Below are 18,239 nucleotides of genomic sequence, written 5' to 3' on the forward strand. Positions count from 1 at the left end.
GCCCTTTCTCCATCAGCAAAGGCCTGTTTTTATTAAAAAGTGTGACTATGATGTGGCTCGGACATAAATCAAACCTTTTCATCAGTCCGCTTTATAAAAATGGCGGCACAGTAGACAGCTGCTATAGGAGGGGCTAAATAGGCAGCTACTGACTGGATGTATATGTACATTTGACCTCCTTGGACAACCTGGATAATGGGGATCCATACGATAGAAATAGCCACCATTACAAGTACAAACAGTCTGGAAAAAAAAGTCAAATTAGGTTTGAAAATTTAATTTTTTACCTTGTCTGGTCTGAAGGACTGATCGGTGAGAACACTGTTCCTTCATTAGTAAATTTTAGAAATCTAAAGAAAATAAACTTTAGCCAAAGTGGCAGTAAAAATCATATTATTAAGCACCCTGGGGTTTTGTTTTGTCGTTAGCACCCCAAATCTTTATCATTGGTCGAATTGTAAATCCGATGAAATGGTCTCTTTTTTTATTCGGATTAAAAACGAAGTTTAGTAATGGTACAAATACAGATATTGGTGGCATTTTTGCTCGTTCAGTTATTTTATATAACAAATCAAAACTGTACCCTAATCACTGCAGGCAACTACACTCCAACAGGGTAGCAGCAGCTTATTCATTTGAAAAAAAAAATTTTTAAGGCTGGACTCTTAAGGACAATCTTTCTGGTTGTAAGTAGGTTGATGAAGTGGTACGGAAAGATTAGTGATTTTTAGTGTTGTTTTTTTATGCGCGGAGGAGAGAAGATCGATATTTATATTACTCATTGTTGATCTGTCAATAGTATGCGCAAACGATGTGCATATCATCGAATACTGCTTTTTCATGGCTTATAATAAATGCCTTATTATTGCTTGTATTTCCATTTTCATCACCCCTCACAGCCAGCGCGAGGTAAATTCAGTCATTCTCTGTGTGGGTGCGATAGATAAGAGATGAAGATTATCCAGAGCTATTGCTGAAACCTACAGGATCACAGCTAAGGGAGAGGGTAATCTCACCCCTCAAAGTTCCAAGGTTGTCGGCGCACAGAGCCGAGACCTTGAAATTTAGATTATGGTGTTTAGTTTATTTTAGCTTATGGGCCAAGAGCTGTCGGGAGACAGCTCTTGGTCAACCTTCGGATACTTTGTCTGCTCTGCTCACTACCTAAATGCGTCAAGTTAGTCTATTAAATGTTGTTATCAAAATAAATTATGTTTTAAAGTCCGTTAATTGATTCTTAGTCTCTTTTTATGGAAATAAGATTAGCCCTGTGGCAACTGGGATGGAACCCTGTGCCCAGCGGTAACCACATGCTACATTGAAGTCAAAACATTTATGATCCCCAAACCTTACCCTTATAAGACGCTTCAACTGTCCGCACTCAAGTTTTCTTTATTTTAGTAAACTCCCTCATATAAAGTCTGTGGATTATCTTTACAGTCAATCTATGAATTCTTAACTTGACGAACGATTTCACGATTATAACAATCTTGATTTAGTTAAAACTCTTTACTTTTCCCTCTAATGGTATCTATACAACTGAATTGAATATGCAAAACTAAATCTTCAACATATTTAAAAAACAAGAACGCACAATAAAAAAACTGAATAATCCAGTCCTATTGTCCCGCAGGGGGTCTAATCTTAGGTTGGTAATACGAGATTCAAGTTCAAACCCAGTTATAGCAACACACTGCAGGGCCAAAGCAAGGACCTTAGCAGTCAAGGATCTCGCCATGGCCTTCGTCCATGAGTCAGGCGACGAAAAAGATGGACGAATAACTTCAACAAGGTCAAGGTAGCCTAATTATCACACATGAGACCCGATAGAACAATATATTGACCTCTTTCACATCAATTGGCATGGTCCCCAAATGTCCCGTAAGGATGGCTAGAACCTAGGTAAGTAAGTGGATATCAGGTTAGTCTAACGAATTTAAACGATATTCAAATGTAACATGTAAGTTCAAACTGATCATATTTTTTTTTACTTTTGAGAATTAAAATTGATAACTATGTTGGCTTTTCTATACAAACTTAAGCCCTTCTATGAAAATCTCTGCTCCTCTTATTCCCCCAGTTCATACAACAGGTGACTTCTGCACAAGCGAAAAGGATAAAAAAAATCCAAGAAAATTATTGACATACAAGCAAATTTTAAAGAGGCCAAAAACCATAAAAGAACAATAAAAAAACACAAAAGAACTACAAGAACTGTAATATAAACGAACAAAGAAAGTACGAAAGATCTAAACATACAACTGAGTTACTCCCTCTCCAAATGAGAAAGTAAGTAACATTCCCTGATCAAACCATAAGAACACAAAAGAGCGACAAGAACTGTAATATAAACGCACAAAGAAAGTACAAAAGATCTAAACATACAACTGAGTTACTCCCTCTCTAAATGGGAAAGTAAGTAACGTTCCCTGATCAAACTTGAAGAATGGTTATTGACTTAAAGTCCTGTTTCTTAGATTTTGTCTTTTTCTGATTTTTGTCATGTTTTTCAGTACACAGAGAGATCTTTCATTGATCTAACAGACTTACCAGAACTCTTTCTTCTTACCTTCCAACTTGGAGTACTTCCTTAGACGTTGCTCTGGGTCTTAAGTTCCTCCATATATCTAGCGCGAACAGAGTTGAGGCGCTATTAAATATTGAGCTTAAATCTGACATCAATGCGGCAAGCATCACAGCCAACATTACTCCACGCATGCCTACAATAAAAAGGGCATGATAATGCACAGTATGGGAAACTTAGATTTTCTCGTCCAGACCCAAGTTTGCCCTCCCCCCCAGCTAAAATTTTGTTTCTGCAAAAAAAAATCTTGTCAAAACTAAGATAAGGTAAAGGTAAAGGATACGGCATTAGACTTTACAGTCCCTACCGGCGGTGCTGATCTCCGTTTCTTGGCCCTTCAGCCAGGAAGTGCAATGGGGGGTTGGGGGCCAGCCATCCTGTGCTTGCGCACACCCTTCCTGTTTACCTTCCCCAGATTTCTCCAGGTACCCATTTAGAGCTGGGTCGACTCTGGCTAAGCTTACAGAGTCACGCCACTGACCCCCGTCCCAACTGAAGAATTGGGTACACCGGGATTCGAAACCGCGTCCTCTCAGACAAAGGATCCCGAATCCAGCGCACTAACCAACTCGGCCAGGACGGCTGAGTCCTGGATAACTAAGATAAGCCTGCATAATTCAAGTATCGAGAGAAACAGGTCAGTTTTCTTTAGTATATGTTTGACTTTGTGGTAATATATGGATCATTTTTAGTTTTCACTGTCATTTTCACTTGATTTGGAAAAATTGGGTATAAATTTGTACCCCTTCCCCCAGGATTTTGACGATATTACGCCACTGCATTTTAGACCGATTAATTCAATTGGATTAATACCGATGGACCGCGCTTTGCTCACTGAGGTGAATTTTAGGCATAGAAACTATATACGGCGTATAACCCCACCCCCAACGAATCGTTTGCCCCTCATACCCTGATTCACACAAGAAAAAACAGTTGTTATGGTCCAATGAAAATTCAGAGCTGCCATTTGGAAGGAAAATTTTAGCAGCTGGAGATGATTTTTTCTCAGTGTTAATAAGTTTAACTCCGAAGCAGTTGTAGTCAATCACTCGGGTTGGTGATAAAAAAAAAGTTTTAAAAAAATTTCGGTAAAAAAAATATACTTGCGTGTCTTTCCTGAACAGAAAATATTTGCAAAGAATATTCTAGAACTGGAAAATGAAAATCTTCCAAAAAATAACTTCAATGAAATGAACTATGCGAGGATATAATTTCAAGTGGTTGTTTAGTTGAAGAAGTATTTTAACATTGCCTTGCAAATTAAAATTATAGTGGAATAAGGGAGTGCGTTAGTGTGGCACCGCTCAACAAAGAAATAAGTAAAATTAATGCTGCGACTGCCGACCGCCTCCAGAGAGAATACAATTCCTATAAAAGCTATGATGTTGTGAAGGATAAATAGGGAAGAAGAATTGAATTCAATGAATCAGCAATTTGGTGGCAAATTGCTGATTTGCCGCCCCATGACTTAAAACTAAAGAATAACTTAACAATCATACTAACGTATAATATAGATATTTCAGAAGGTATGAGCAATATGAACACGCCTGGCTTTTATTGAACCTTGTAACATCGTAGTTAAAGCAAAATAATTGCTGGGGAAAAAGTTGGAAAAGAAGTTCACATCTCTCGAATTACACTTAACTCCACTAAAAGTGAAATCGGATTGGATTTTCAATTCTTCAATCCTTTTTCAATCAATTTCCGTTTCGAATATTGTTTGCAATGACCATTCATAAATCGCATGGGTAAACGTTCGAATTTATTGGTGCAGACCTCCGTACATTTGTCTATAATCATGGTATATTGTACGTAGCATTTTCCCGTGTTAAATGATAAAATAACTTGAGAATTCTGCTACCATCTAAAAAGGAACGTCAGACGTATCACACTGTTTGGAAGGAAGCATTGAACAACCACCACCAAACGTCTATTAACTAATATTACATATCTTGTCAACTAAATGACCAATAATTGTGTTTGTATATCTGTACATATTTTTTCTTGAAAGGGGCTTGATTGGTTTTTTCTGAAAAATTGGCACACTAACATTCTCTGGTCTGAAAATACGATCAAGATCCGTCACGACTTAGGAAAAATTCATTTTTACCAAGGGTGGCCGTAACCAACATATGGTTCGATAAGATTAAGGGAGAGGACTCATTCATCACATTTTGGCGTAAATCACGATACTACTACTACTACTACTACTACTACTACTAATAACTCACTGCAGCACCAAGCCGCCTGAGGCCAACACAGCTAAGCACGCTCCTAGTCCAACCTAATCTATTCAAGGCCTCCCTCTTTACACCCTCCCATGAAGTTCCCATTTCCTTTAAATCTTTATTTATGACATCCTCCCAAACCAGACAAGGACGACCTCCTTTCCATGTAGCCCCAGACGGTTGGCCAAAAAGAACAATCTTCGGCAAACTGTCATCCTTCATCTGCAGATCGTGGCCTAGCCATCTCAACCTTTCTTTCATTATAGCCCTAGAAAGCGGAATTGAACCACATTTTTCGTACAACCTACTGTTTGAAATGCGGTCAGTCAGCCGGGTACCCAGAACAATCCGTAGGCTATTTCTCTGGAAAACATCTAGTAAATTTTCATCTGCTTTTCGGAGCGCCCATGCTTCAGAGCCATATTTGACCACTGTACCTTCCAATATTCTAATCTTGGTTTGCAGACTTATCTTTCTATTCTTCCAAACTTTTTTTAACTGTGAAAAACCACCCTGAGCCTTAACTATTCTGCTTTTAACATCTTCACTGCTTCCACCATCTTTACTAATAATACTACCAAGGTAAGTGAAGCTCCCAACCTGATCAATCTTTTCGTTACCCAATGTCACCTTTTCATCTTCACTTATTCCTAGCCTTAGTGACTTAGTCTTCTTGACATTAATTTTCAAGCCTATTTTAGCACCATGAACTCGTAAAACCTCTAAAAATTCATTCATTTTGCTCACACTTTCATCTTAGAAATAGCTTATTAATAGCAGATGACTTTTTCAGTAGATTATTCTGAATTAAATTAGTAGAGCGTCAGTAAACTAAAACAAAAAGAAAGAGAAAAGAACTGTCATCTTTATGATCAGTTTTGAATTAATGTGGCAACTCCCAGGAGAACATAAATCCTATAAAATTTGTGAATCTATGAAGGATAAACAGTAAAAAGGAATAGAATTCAAGCCAGAATTTCGTAATTCAATTAAAATTGCTGATTTGCCATCCTATTACTTAAAACTAAAGAATAACACGATAATTACGCTAATGCGTATTTGAGATATTTGAGAGATTATGTGCAATGGAACACGCCTGGTTGTTACTGATTTATGTAACAAAGTAAATAAATCAAAAATAACTACTGGGGGTGGGGGAACTGGAAAAGAAGCCCATATTCCCAATTACTGGAGGAAAAGCTAAAAAAATGTCACATTCCTGGCGTTTATTTTCATTAGTAAAATTTAGTTACATCTTACGCAGTTTAGAAGCATTTATACATTGCCTTAGGTATCCTTGTTTCGTTGGCAACCACTATTATAATGTTTACAATTATGGACACGATCGTGTGCTTCCAGTTCAGAGCCACATATTGAGCCCAAATGATCAAGCCAAGAATAGATGGGCCAAAATCAAATAGCCGTAGTGATGGCATAAAACCAAAGTTAAACTTGATATTATTTAGTTTTTAACTTTCGATTACCTGCCTTTAACAAAGATCCTTAATTCAAGCAGCCTTTTTTCAGCATAATATCTAGTTCTCAAATTAATGCTAATAGTAATAAAGGAAATTCAAAACTAGTACTACCCTCTGGCATTATTCCAAGAACAAGGCGAGGATATGCACTGTTCACACAGCTCACTGGATTGCCGCAGAACGCCATGCATTTCTCTTCGGTGACGCACGCAATTTCATCTGTAAACAAAATACGACTGGCCATTCCTGGAATAATTAGCATAAAAATTGGCAAAATTTTGAACCAGCTAGCAAACAGAGTACCACCCTGAGCGTGTGACAGTGATTTAGCTGCCAAAGTCCTCTGCACAATCATCTAAAATTTCAATAGTTATTGTAATTTAACACTTAAATAGGTTTAGAATTTGAAAATTTTGTGTAAAAGAAAAAGTAGAAAGAAAAATTATTGAAGCAGAAAAAGAAAACACAAAGAAAAAGATAAAAACTGAACGGCTACAAGAATAATTACCTACACGAAAGACATGCTTTATTCTAAAAGAATTTCTAGCACTTCAGATTCCTTCTCTTTAATTTTGGAGACCACTTGTAGACCTAACTAGACCTACGTTGCCCGGACAACGTGAAGTGTTGCGGCAACCTTTGTCCGGCTTCGCCAGCTAAAGTGTTGCGAGAGCAACACTTTGGTTTTGTTTCTTCGCTATCGATCAGTAATCACATGATCAAAGGCTATTCCTCAGCGTTGAAAAAACAACAGAAAAATAGTATCGAAAGAAGGGACTAAATTGACTTTGCAGTCAGTTGAACTTTATCCTTTTCAATCGTAGACATCGTGACGGATGAAAACTCTGAACAATATCTTATATAATCTAGTTGGTATTATAAAGCTATCCCTAACTTTCCAGGATCAAAATACCATAGATGACATTCTATTAATTATTACGAAACTATCTCATTGTTTTACATTCTCGTTTGCGCTTATTTCTTCACTATCGGTTAAATGATGAAGTTGTCAGCCTTTCGAAGTTTTTATAACGGTATGTTCAAACAAGAACGCAATCAGTTATCACATGACCAAAGGCTATTCCTCAGCGTTGAAAAAATAACAACTACAAAATAATATCGAAAGAAGGGACTAAATTGACTTTGCAGCCAGTTGAACTTTATTCTTTTCAATCGTAGACATCGTGACGGATAAAAACTTGGAACAATATCGGATTTAAAGAGATCGAATACAATGTATACTAATTTACACAAATTTCTAGCCCAAAGTGAACAGATTCTTACTTACAAGTCCCTCTCCCGTGATAGACATCAGGTTCACCGGAAACAAATAAATGGGTACACCAACTAGCAAAAGTTGCAAACCCCTCATCGCTGAAGATGATTGTAGCCCAACAGCCGATTATTACTTTACCACTGGAACCAAATTGGTTTAACCATCAAATACACCGGAAACAAACAATAGATACACCAACTAGCAAAAGTGGCAAACACCTCATTGCAGAAGATGATTATGAGCTAACAGCCGTTTCTCTCACATCCTATAGTACGCCCCTTATGCTCAGCATGCTTTTTGGACTGGTATTAGACGGCTACAACCCTGTCCGATTTTCAGAGAAGTGTCAGGCTTCAAATTACACCTCTTCAATTTCATAGACCACGTTCCATATCTAACTATAAAGTTTAGGGTCAATCAAGATTATTGATGATCTTGATTTTAACTTTTTATTTTATTCTGGTTATTACTGTCTGTAAGTTAAAATCCAGCTGTTTCAAATTTAAAATTCCCTAAACATAATAGAAGAAGTAAACTGACAAAAGAAAATAATAAATAAAAGCAAGTGACAAATAAAACTGATTGAGAGGCTACAAGAATAATTCCATGCATTAATACCCATTCTCAAAGAATCAAGACGCCTCAAATTCCTTGTCTTAACTTGTGCAGGTCGCTTTGCAGATCTAGTCAATAATTAAATAAAAAAAAAACTGGTTTTTTAACTGAAAGTAAGGAGCGACATTAAAACTTAAAACGAACAGAAATTACTCCGGATATGAAATGGGTTGTCCCCTCCTCAACGCCTTGCTCTTTACGCTAAAGCTTTTAATTGTTTTAAAAAGTAGAATTGTGGCAGAGTCAAACTTTAGGGTAAAGAGCGAGGGATTGCGGAGGGAACAACCCATTTCATATACGGAGTAATTTCTGTTCGTTTTAAGTTTTAATGTCGCTCCTTACTTTCAGTTAAAAAAAAACTGTTTTTTTTGTTTAATTTCTGAACGTTTTTGAATTAATGCATGTTTGATTTTGGCTCTCCGCGCATAAATTATTGAAATGAAATTTGTATATTAATTTTTTTTTTTGGCTAAATGGCTTTCTCTTAGTTTTGATCAGACGATTTTGAGAAATAAGGGGTGAGGAAGGAGGCCTAGCTGCCCTCCAATTTTTTAGTTACTTAAAAAGGCTACTAGAACTTTTAATTTTTAACGAACGGTTATATTAGTAAAAAATATGCGCAACTTAAGAATTAACTTACGTAACAAACTTTTATATTCTTATATTTTTATTATGTTTACGAGGGGGTTTGTATCCTCGTTAATACCTCGCTCTTTACACTAAATCGTAAGTTTTGTCCCAATTCTTTAAGAATGACCCCTGAATCAAAAAGGCCGTAGAATAAATAGTTGAAATTGCTAAAAATACTTTGGCATAAAGAGCGAGGTATTTATCTCCTCCTAAATACCTCGCTCTTTATGCTAAAGTATTTTTAGAACCCCTCATATGCGTAATAATCTCTGTTCGTTTTAAATTTCAATGCTATTCCTTACTTTCAATTGAAAAAAGTTTTCATGTTTATTTTTTCATTGTTTTTTTATTTTAATGCTAGAAAATCCTGCACCCTTTTCATTGAATTTTTTTCCCCCATGACATATTCCTCCAAGGAAAGATCCTCCCACATAGCCCCCTCCCCTCAACCCCACGCCCCAAACCAAAAAAATCCCCCTGAAAACGTCTGTACACTTCCCAATAACCATTACTATATGTAAACACTGGTCAAAGTTTGTAACTTGCAGCCCCTCCCCCAGGGATTGTGGGGGAGTAAGTCATTCCCCAAGGCATAGTTATTATGGTTTTCGACTATGCGGAACAAAATGGCTATCTCAAAATTTTAATCCGTTGACTTTTGGAAAAAAAATGAGAGTGGGAGGGGTCCTAGGTGCCCTCCAATTTTTTTGATCACTTAAAAAGGGCACTAGAACTTTTCATTTCCGTAAGAATGAGCCCTCTTGCGACACTCTAGGACCGCTTGGTCGATACGATGACCCCTGGAAAAAAAAAAAAAACACGCACCCGTGATTTGTCTTCTGACAAAAAATACGCAATTTCACATTTTTTTAGATAGGAGCTTTAAATTTTTGCTGTAGGGTTTTCTGATACGCCGAATGCGATGGTGTGATTTTCGTTAAGATTCTATGACTTTTAAGGGATGTTTTCCCCTATTTTCCAAAATAAGGCAAATTTTCTCAGGCTCGGAACTTTTGATGACAAAGACTAAATTATTTGAAACTTATATATTTAGAATCAGCGTAAAAATTCGATTCTTTTGATGTATCTTTTAGCATCAAAATTCCGTTCTTTAGAGTTTCATTTACTATTGAGCCGGGTCGCTCCTTACTACAGTTCGTTACCACGAACTATTTGATTCTAGGATCAAAAGGATATTGATGATGTTGGAGCTAACTCTTTATTCTATGTTAACCACTATTGTGTGCGAGTTTGAATGTTTAACTGACTTCCAATTTGTAGTCCTTAAGACAAAAAAAAAAGAAGTAAATCGTGAAGGGACAGAAAGAAAAAAGTAACAGGAATGATGTTATACCAGAACAAGCATGCGCAGAGAATCACGGAATATCAAACCCTTTTCTTTGATTTCGTAGGTACCATTAGAGATTTAATCAATGATTCTAGGATCACTAAGGATATCGATGATATTGAATATAACTCTTTATTCCATTTCAGCCACTATCGTGTGTGACTTAATATTTAACTGACCTCCGATTTGAAATCTCTAAGACAAAAAAGAAGGAAATGGCGGAAGAATAGAAAGAAAAAAGTAATAGGAACGATATCACGTCTGAAAGAAGTATGCACAGAGAATCACGGGGCATCAAACCCTTTCTCTTTGATTTCGTAGGTAGCATTGCAGATCTAATTAATAATTTTAGAATCACTAAGGATATTGATGATATTGAAGCTAACTCTCAATTTAATTTTAAACGCTGGCATCTTGAGTTAATATTTAACTGGCATCAAAGCGTCTTGAGTTAATATTCAACTGGCCTCAAAGTCCCAATGCCATAAAAAATGTGAGAAATGATAGAAGAAAAGAAAGAAAAATTAACATTTTGCCGGATTCTATACCTAAGCAGCTGTTCTGAGAGAACCTTGGGGCTTCAATCCCTTCCCTTCAGTTTTTTAAACGATGTTACAGGTCTAACTAATACTTATCGGATCATTAGAAATATTGACGGTGCTAGTGCTAACTCTTTGTTTAATTTTATTAGCTACCATTCAACTCACCAACACACTACCAAGTTTAAAGTGAAGAATCTAGGAAAAAGGGCTGCATTCAAGGGCTAACAAAGCTATTAAATAGTTAAGTACTGGCCTTATTCGGAATTTAAACTTATTTAGGCCAGTTTACTGTTTAATGGTACTTATTAGTTTACTGATCCTTATGTGGGGTAGAAATTTCTAGTATTGCTATATTTTTCTTTTTTATATTATTGCTGTATGTGTATGCTCTTTTGCTTTTTTCTAGTTTTTTTTTTATTTGTTTATGCTTCCTTGTCTAAATTGCAGTGACAAGATATTTGCTTTACGTTGAAAGTACAAATATGCAAGTAAATAAAAACAATACTTTCATTAATTTTTATCATTTCGTTGTATTTTATTTTAGGATTAGTTTCTATTTGAAGTCAATAGATATTATTAAATCTCTAGAAGCTGATGCCTAGCCATATTCTAAATTTATTATTCCTCTTCTTCTTTAGAATAAATTATATAATTAAAAAAAATATTGAGAAGAAGAAAAAAAGAATACGGCACTGGACTTTACAATCCCTACCGGCGGCGCTGATCTCTAATCTTTGCCCTTTCAGTCAGGATGTCCAATGGGGGTTGGAATAGCTTCATCACCTATTCAAAAAACAAATTCAGAACAAAATCTTCGAAAAAAGTTAAATAATCAAAATTTAAGGCAAGGTAAAGAATACAGCATCAGAGTTTACAGTCCCTACCTGCAGTGCTAATCTCCGTTTCTTGGCCTTTCAGTCAGGAAGTGCATTTTGGGGTTGGGATTGTTTCATTACCTATCCAAAAAACAAATTGAGAACAAAATATTCGAAAAAAGTTAAAGAATAAAAAGTTAAGGTAATGTAAAGACTACGGCATTAGAGTTTACAGTCCCTAAGGGCGGTGCTGATTTCTGTTTCTTGGTCCTTCAGCCAGGAATTGCAATAGGGGGCTGGGGGTCAACCCTCCTGTGCTTTCGCACACCCTTCTTGTTTACCTTCCCCAAATAACTTCAGGTACCCATTTAGAGCTGGGTCGACTCTGGCTGAGCTTACAAAGTCACGCCACTGACCCCCGTCCCAAACCAAATAACTGGATTCACTAGGATTCGAACCATCACCTTCTCGGACAAAGGATCCTAAATCCCGTGCATCAATCCAATCGGCTAACGCCCTTTATTCTTTCTTTTTTTTTAGGATAAATTATATAATTAACAAAATATTATTAAACATTAATAAGAAATATGTCGACGGACATATTCCATAAACAAATTTACCTTGCATGTATAAATAAATAAACAAAACACTGCGTCCACTTCTTACCTATTGTTATTGCGGTTATTATTTTATTTTTTCTTAATTTTCTTATAAAATAATTTTCATTATATAAAATATGATGTCTTGTTGGGAGTTGAAAATGGTGGCAGCTTTCTGAAAGGGCGGCAGCAGAAAAGGTGGCTGAAAGGGTAGCAGCATGCTTATTAAGCATTACTTATGCTTATCGAAACACAGTATTAGCAGAACAAGCACTTTCACATTGCACAGGACAGAGCTTGGGATTTTGGAGCTTAGATCATTGAGAGCAATCCTCAGATTTTTATGGGGCTATTTTAAGTGAACATCTACATTACGGATGTAGACAGTATAATTTATATGCATGTTATTACTGTCACTGTCAATGTATAAAGAATGAATCATTAGCTGTTGTTGTTGAACTTTCATTTTTCACAAACATATAGAAGGACCTCTACAAGAAAATTGATAATAACTGTTTAGACTTATTTTATTTGTGCTAAGAGACGGAAGTTCTATCTTTAGTTGTTCATTCTTTGAGGTAAGTATTGTAATAGTTAGTTTCTAAATACCTGATCAGCACACCAATACCAAATTGATGCAGGCGTCTGACCCAGTATAAAACCTGGCCAAGGGAGGTCTGAGTTCACAGGATCCCTCAACATGACCCAGGCATCCTTCCTAGGGATTCCGCAAGTCGTATTTTGTATTATATCTGAGGGAATCGCCTCTATGTACTTTCTTTGGAGCTCATTCCATCCTCCAACGGCTTCGACAGCTGCAAGGGTAAAATGAATTAAATGAAATTGTTTTGATAGTGTTCAGTTTGCCGAACGAAATTTGGTTGAAATATCTTTAGAAAATTTTGACTTACAATAGGCAGGTCATTTTTTTTTAAGGGCCATTGAGCTACACAAGGTACAAAAATACTTCACTGTACTAAAAGTATTACAGGGTGCTAAAAATATTACATTAAAGGGATCTAAAAGTGATGTTTTCTTCAATATACCCCCCCTTCCAATTATATAATCTATTGACATACTGAAATACTTTTAGGTATTCAGTGTTGGCATCTAAATAACCATATATTTTTGTATGTATGATTTCTTGCTCACTCTACATTCTTTTTAATCTATTTTTTTGTTTTATCTATCAGTTCTGTTTGAACTTTATTGAAGTGAGAAGTCTGGACTGATTTAAAATTCTTAGTTTGAACACTGGTTTTTTTAATTATTCATTTGTGTTTTGCTGACGATGGTCCTTGGATCGATATATTCATTTGAGGCTGGACTTCTACAGTTATACAAAAACATTCCCTATTGTTCAACAAGTTGTTTACGTTTATGATGGAAAGGCAGTGTGGTCTTCGTCGCTACTTCTCTCAGCCAAATTTTGGTCAGGTAGGAAAAACTTGCACGTGAAGATTGAACGGAAAAAATCTACGATATATCAGGGAATAACGTGTGGCAAGATACTAGAGCCCACGTTAACTGATAAATGAGAAATTAACCAAAAGTATTTGATCAAGTTCAATTTTTCTGCTGTTATGGTAGGAAATGGTGTTTTTTGCACGGATCCTTCTGATGAACTATGTCTAAAGGAACACAGCACAGACTATCGGAATAGCAACGAATCAAATGGGAAGGTAAAACTCTCCTAGACTTAGATAATGCTGATTATTTGAGCATTCCAAATGGAAATGTTTGCAAAATGAATTGATATTTTGACGGTTATGAAACTTAGGCTCATGATGATGGTGATGATGGGTAATGAGAAGACCGATCAAGTGGATAGCTTCACTTACCTGACATAGAATATAAGTCTGCGAACCAAGACTAGAATATTGGAAGCTGTTTTGATGACAGTGGTCAAGTATAGCTCTAAAACGTGGGCACTTCCATACACTGAAGATGATATGCTATATTTTTTCCAGAGGGATTGTCTGAGGAAATCGTTTGACTGACCGTATGCCAAACATCAAGCTGTAGGAAAAATATGGTTCTATTCGACTTTTTAGGGCTATAATGAGAGAAAGATTGAGATGACTAGGACACTTTTTGCAAACGAAGGATGACAAATGGCCAAAGATAGTTATTTTTTGGTCATCTCTTTAGGGTCACACGAAAAGTAGGTTGTCCCCAAACGAGGTGGGAAGAGGTCGCAAGGAAAGAATTAAAGGAAAATATAATTTCAAGGTAGGGGATAAAAGTGAAAATTTGAATAGTTTGGGTTAAGGAAAAGCGTGTGAATACCATATATGACATTCTATTAACTATTACGAAACTATCTTATTGTTTTATATTCTCGTTTGTGCTTGTTGCTTCACTATTGGTTAAATGATGAAGTTGTCAGCCTATCGAAGTTTTTAAAATGGTATGTTCAAATAAGAATGCAATCAGTTATCACATGACCAAAGGCTATTCCTCAGCGTTGAAAAAACAACAACTGCAATATAATATCGAAAGAAGGGACTAAATTGACTTTGCAGCCAGTTGAACTTTATCCTTTTAGATCATAGACATCGTGACGGAAGAAAACTTGGAACAATATCTTACATAATCTAGTTGATATTATGAAGCTATCCGTAACTTTTCAGGATTAAAATGCAATAGGTGACACTAATTATTACGAAACTACATCATTGTTTTACGTTATCATTTGTACCCGTTGCGTAAACACTTAATTCTGTCAGATTTAAAGAGATTGAATACAACGTGCACCAATTTGCACAAATTTCTAGCCCAAGGTGAAGATTCTTACTTACAAGTCCCTCTCCCGTGACAGACATCAAGTTCACCGGAAACAAATAAATGGGTACACCAACTAGCAAAAGTTGCGAACCCCTTATTAATGAAGATGATTGTAGCCCAACAGCCGATTATTACTTACAAATCCCCTACATGTCTTACCACTGGAACCAAATTGGTTTAACCATCAGATACACCAGAAACATATAATAGGTACACCAACTAACAAAAGTGGCAAACCCCTCATTGCCGAAGATGATTATGAGCTAACAGCCGTTTCTCGCCCAAAGTGAACTGATTTTTACTTACAAGTCCCTCTCCCGTGATAGGCATCAAATTCACCGGAAACAAATAAATGGGTACACCAACTAGCATAGTTGCAAACCCCTCATCGCTGAAGTTGACTGTAGTATAACAGCAGATTCTTACTTACAAGTTCCCTACATGTCTCACCACTGGAACCAAATTGGTTTTACGATCAAACACACTGGAAACAAATAATAGATACACCAACTAGCAAAAGTTGCTAACTCCTCATTGCCGAAGGTGATTATTACCTAATAGCCGACTGTTGCTTACAAGTCCTCTAATGTCTCACAATTTGTATGGGCCTAGATTTCGTTTCAGTGTGTACCTTACTACTAAAGTTGTCAACCCCTTGAAACGTTCAAACTGGTGTACCTCATGAAGGAATTTTTGTACCAAAAAATGGATGTCATATACTTTCATCAGCTCATCAAGAGCCATCGATTGCCGTCGAAAAAAAAATTCTATCTGTCTTAGTTCAAAAATTGATTTTTTTTTGCCGTAGGTCAACTTTCTAACGTCACCACTTAGAAAGGAGCATAGGATAAGATCCAATTTCCTTAGCAATGAGAGAACTTTTAAAGTTTATTAGGCACATCTGATACCATTTTTCTACCGCAATCCCAAGTCCGAAAAACCGAATGATAAACTTAGCTGAAATCATGAACAGAAATGGGTAGAAACAATAGATGGCAGCACTTTCGGACCGTGGGAAAATGCCACATTTTTGCTTCTGTAAATTTTCCTATTTATCACTCAAAGAAGATATTAGCTGTGGGGCCAGGTAACTGCCGCATATATTTAACACTTATAGATTTTAGTTCATCTTCAATTTGAAAGTGGTGCCTGCCTGCTTGCCTGCTGGAACGGAGCTTTCCACTCGAAAGCAGAAACATTGTTTGATGAAACGAAAGCTTGGCTGCAAAACTTCAGATACTCCTCTCTGACATAGGCTATATAACTCCACTTCACTTCGCACACCATAGGCTCTGGCTCGAGGATAAGCAAAAACCATCCTTTTCTGCCCCAGGTAAGAGTTCTGCGGAGCTTTCCAAAATGTAATGTCATTTTCATCAATCCGGCCTGAAGTCCACACTTTCCGTAAAAACTGCACAGGGAAGGCCCTTACCAGTTTCCACAGGAATAAGCTAAGATTGGCGGCATAGGAAAAAAAACCGGCACAAAACCAAAGTTTTGCTCTCGCAACACAATACCTAGGAGGGACAACAATTTTTTTTTACTCATGTTTACTACCTCATTATAAAAAATTTATAGAATTACCTTTAAATGTTACGTATAGAGAGCCTGAGATCATGATAAGAAACTGTAGTGTGTCTGTGTAAATGACAGCTGTCAAACCACCTAGAGATGTTACAAGCGCTGTCAAGCCAAGAAGTAGGGCTATTGAGCCATAGATTGACCAATTGAGTGCATGTTGTATAAAGAGGGCGCCACTGTACATGTCAACCTGGGACATGAAAGTAATGATGTAGAAAGTTAACATTATTATTGGAAAGAAAAAAAACGCAAACACAGAAACAAACCCACGCCACGAAACCAAACATAAAAAAAAAACTATAAAAAAATAATAATAAATAATCAATATTAAATAATAAGAAATATATAAAATATAATAAATACTGAATAATAAATAATAGATAAAATATAATAAATAAATAAAAATAAAAAATTAAGGACAGAAGGAGAGAGGAAGACTGTTTTCCTACTTTAGTAATCAATATAGATCAATACTGGATATACCGAATGTTAGAAACAATAAATAAGACAAATAATTCCAAGGCGACCCCCCAAAAGATTAAAAGGGCTCATCAGGAGAATACTATCTTTATAAGTGAGAAATAATTGTGTATGTTTGTGTGTATTTTTTCTCCAAAACGGCTCCATATTTTTTCGGGAAAATTAGCATCCTGGTATATTCTGGCTTAAGAAAACTATTTAGATAGGTCAGAAGTTTGATAAAATTCTTTAAGAGCCTAAGTTTTGACAAAAAAAATATTTACATAATTGACTTCATTCACACTTGTCACACTTATGTGGAAAGATTCGACGTTATCTATTGAATTGGTTAAAGGGCAAAAAACTGGTGATTGCAAAAATACTTCAATAAATTTTTACAAGAGATTTCAACAACTAAAAACCTTAAAAAAATAAAACCATAAGTTTGATGCTTAGTGGAAACCGTTGTTAGAAATCGGACTTTATATCTTTGAATAGCCTCAGTATGAAAAGACATCAAGTTGCGTAAAGAGCACAAAACTTTTTATTTCAAAAGTATTTGTATATATTTTAGCAAAAAATTACAACAATTTAAAAACCTTAAAAAAGAAAACCAAAAATTTGAAGCTTAGTAGAAATCGTTGTTAGAAATCGGGCTTGCTTCAATAATCAAAAATCTTTGAAAAGAAACAGGATGAGAAGACATTAAATTGCTTGAAGAGCAAAAATATAGTAATTGCAAAAATATTTGAATATATTTTAACAAAAGAATAGAACAATTAAAAACCTTAAAAAAGAAAACCAAACGTGTGAAGCTTTGTAAACAATCGGTGTTTAGAAAAATTATTTATGGGAGTGACGTCATTTTTATATACATCAGTAATGCAATGACATTGTCACACTTATGTAGAAAAATTAAAGATTTTCATGTATGAAGAAGTTTATATTAAACTAGCTGTTGGGGTGGCGCTTCGCGCCACCCCATCACCTAGTTGGTGGGGGCGCTTCGCGCCCCCCCCAAGCCCCCCTGCGCGCTTAAGTCGTTACGCGCCATTGTAGTTGTGTCCCTGTGTCCCACCTGTGAATATGGATAGATATATATATATATATACTAGCTGTTGGGGTGGCGCTTCGCGCCACCCCAACACCTAGTTGGTGGGGGCGCTTCGCGCCCCCCCAAGCCCCCCCGCGCGCGTAAGTCGTTACGCGCCATAATAGTTACGCGCCATTGTAGTTGTGTTCCTATGTCCCACCTGTGAATATAGATAGATATATATATATATATATATGTATATAT

At 36.3% G+C, this 18,239-nt stretch overlaps 1 protein-coding gene across 1 annotated transcript in view; it reads right to left on the reverse strand.

Annotated features, from left to right (window-relative positions):
- Window positions 1-17,976, reverse strand: part of LOC136035472 (sodium/myo-inositol cotransporter-like) — a 38,721-nt gene extending 20,745 nt beyond the window's left edge. The window contains exons 1-5 of the mRNA XM_065717287.1: window positions 16,487-17,976; window positions 12,725-12,930; window positions 6,402-6,645; window positions 2,570-2,720; window positions 75-243 (exon numbers count right to left, since the gene is read on the reverse strand). Of these exons, the coding sequence (XP_065573359.1) occupies window positions 75-243; window positions 2,570-2,720; window positions 6,402-6,645; window positions 12,725-12,930; window positions 16,487-16,709 (993 nt within the window). The 5' untranslated portion in view covers window positions 16,710-17,976. The remainder of the gene's footprint in view (window positions 1-74; window positions 244-2,569; window positions 2,721-6,401; window positions 6,646-12,724; window positions 12,931-16,486) is intronic.
- Between the last annotated feature and the right edge of the window lie 263 nt (window positions 17,977-18,239).

The sequence above is a fragment of the Artemia franciscana genome, chromosome 14, assembly GCF_032884065.1.
Source record: "Artemia franciscana chromosome 14, ASM3288406v1, whole genome shotgun sequence".
Taxonomy (NCBI): Eukaryota; Metazoa; Arthropoda; class Branchiopoda; order Anostraca; family Artemiidae; genus Artemia; species Artemia franciscana.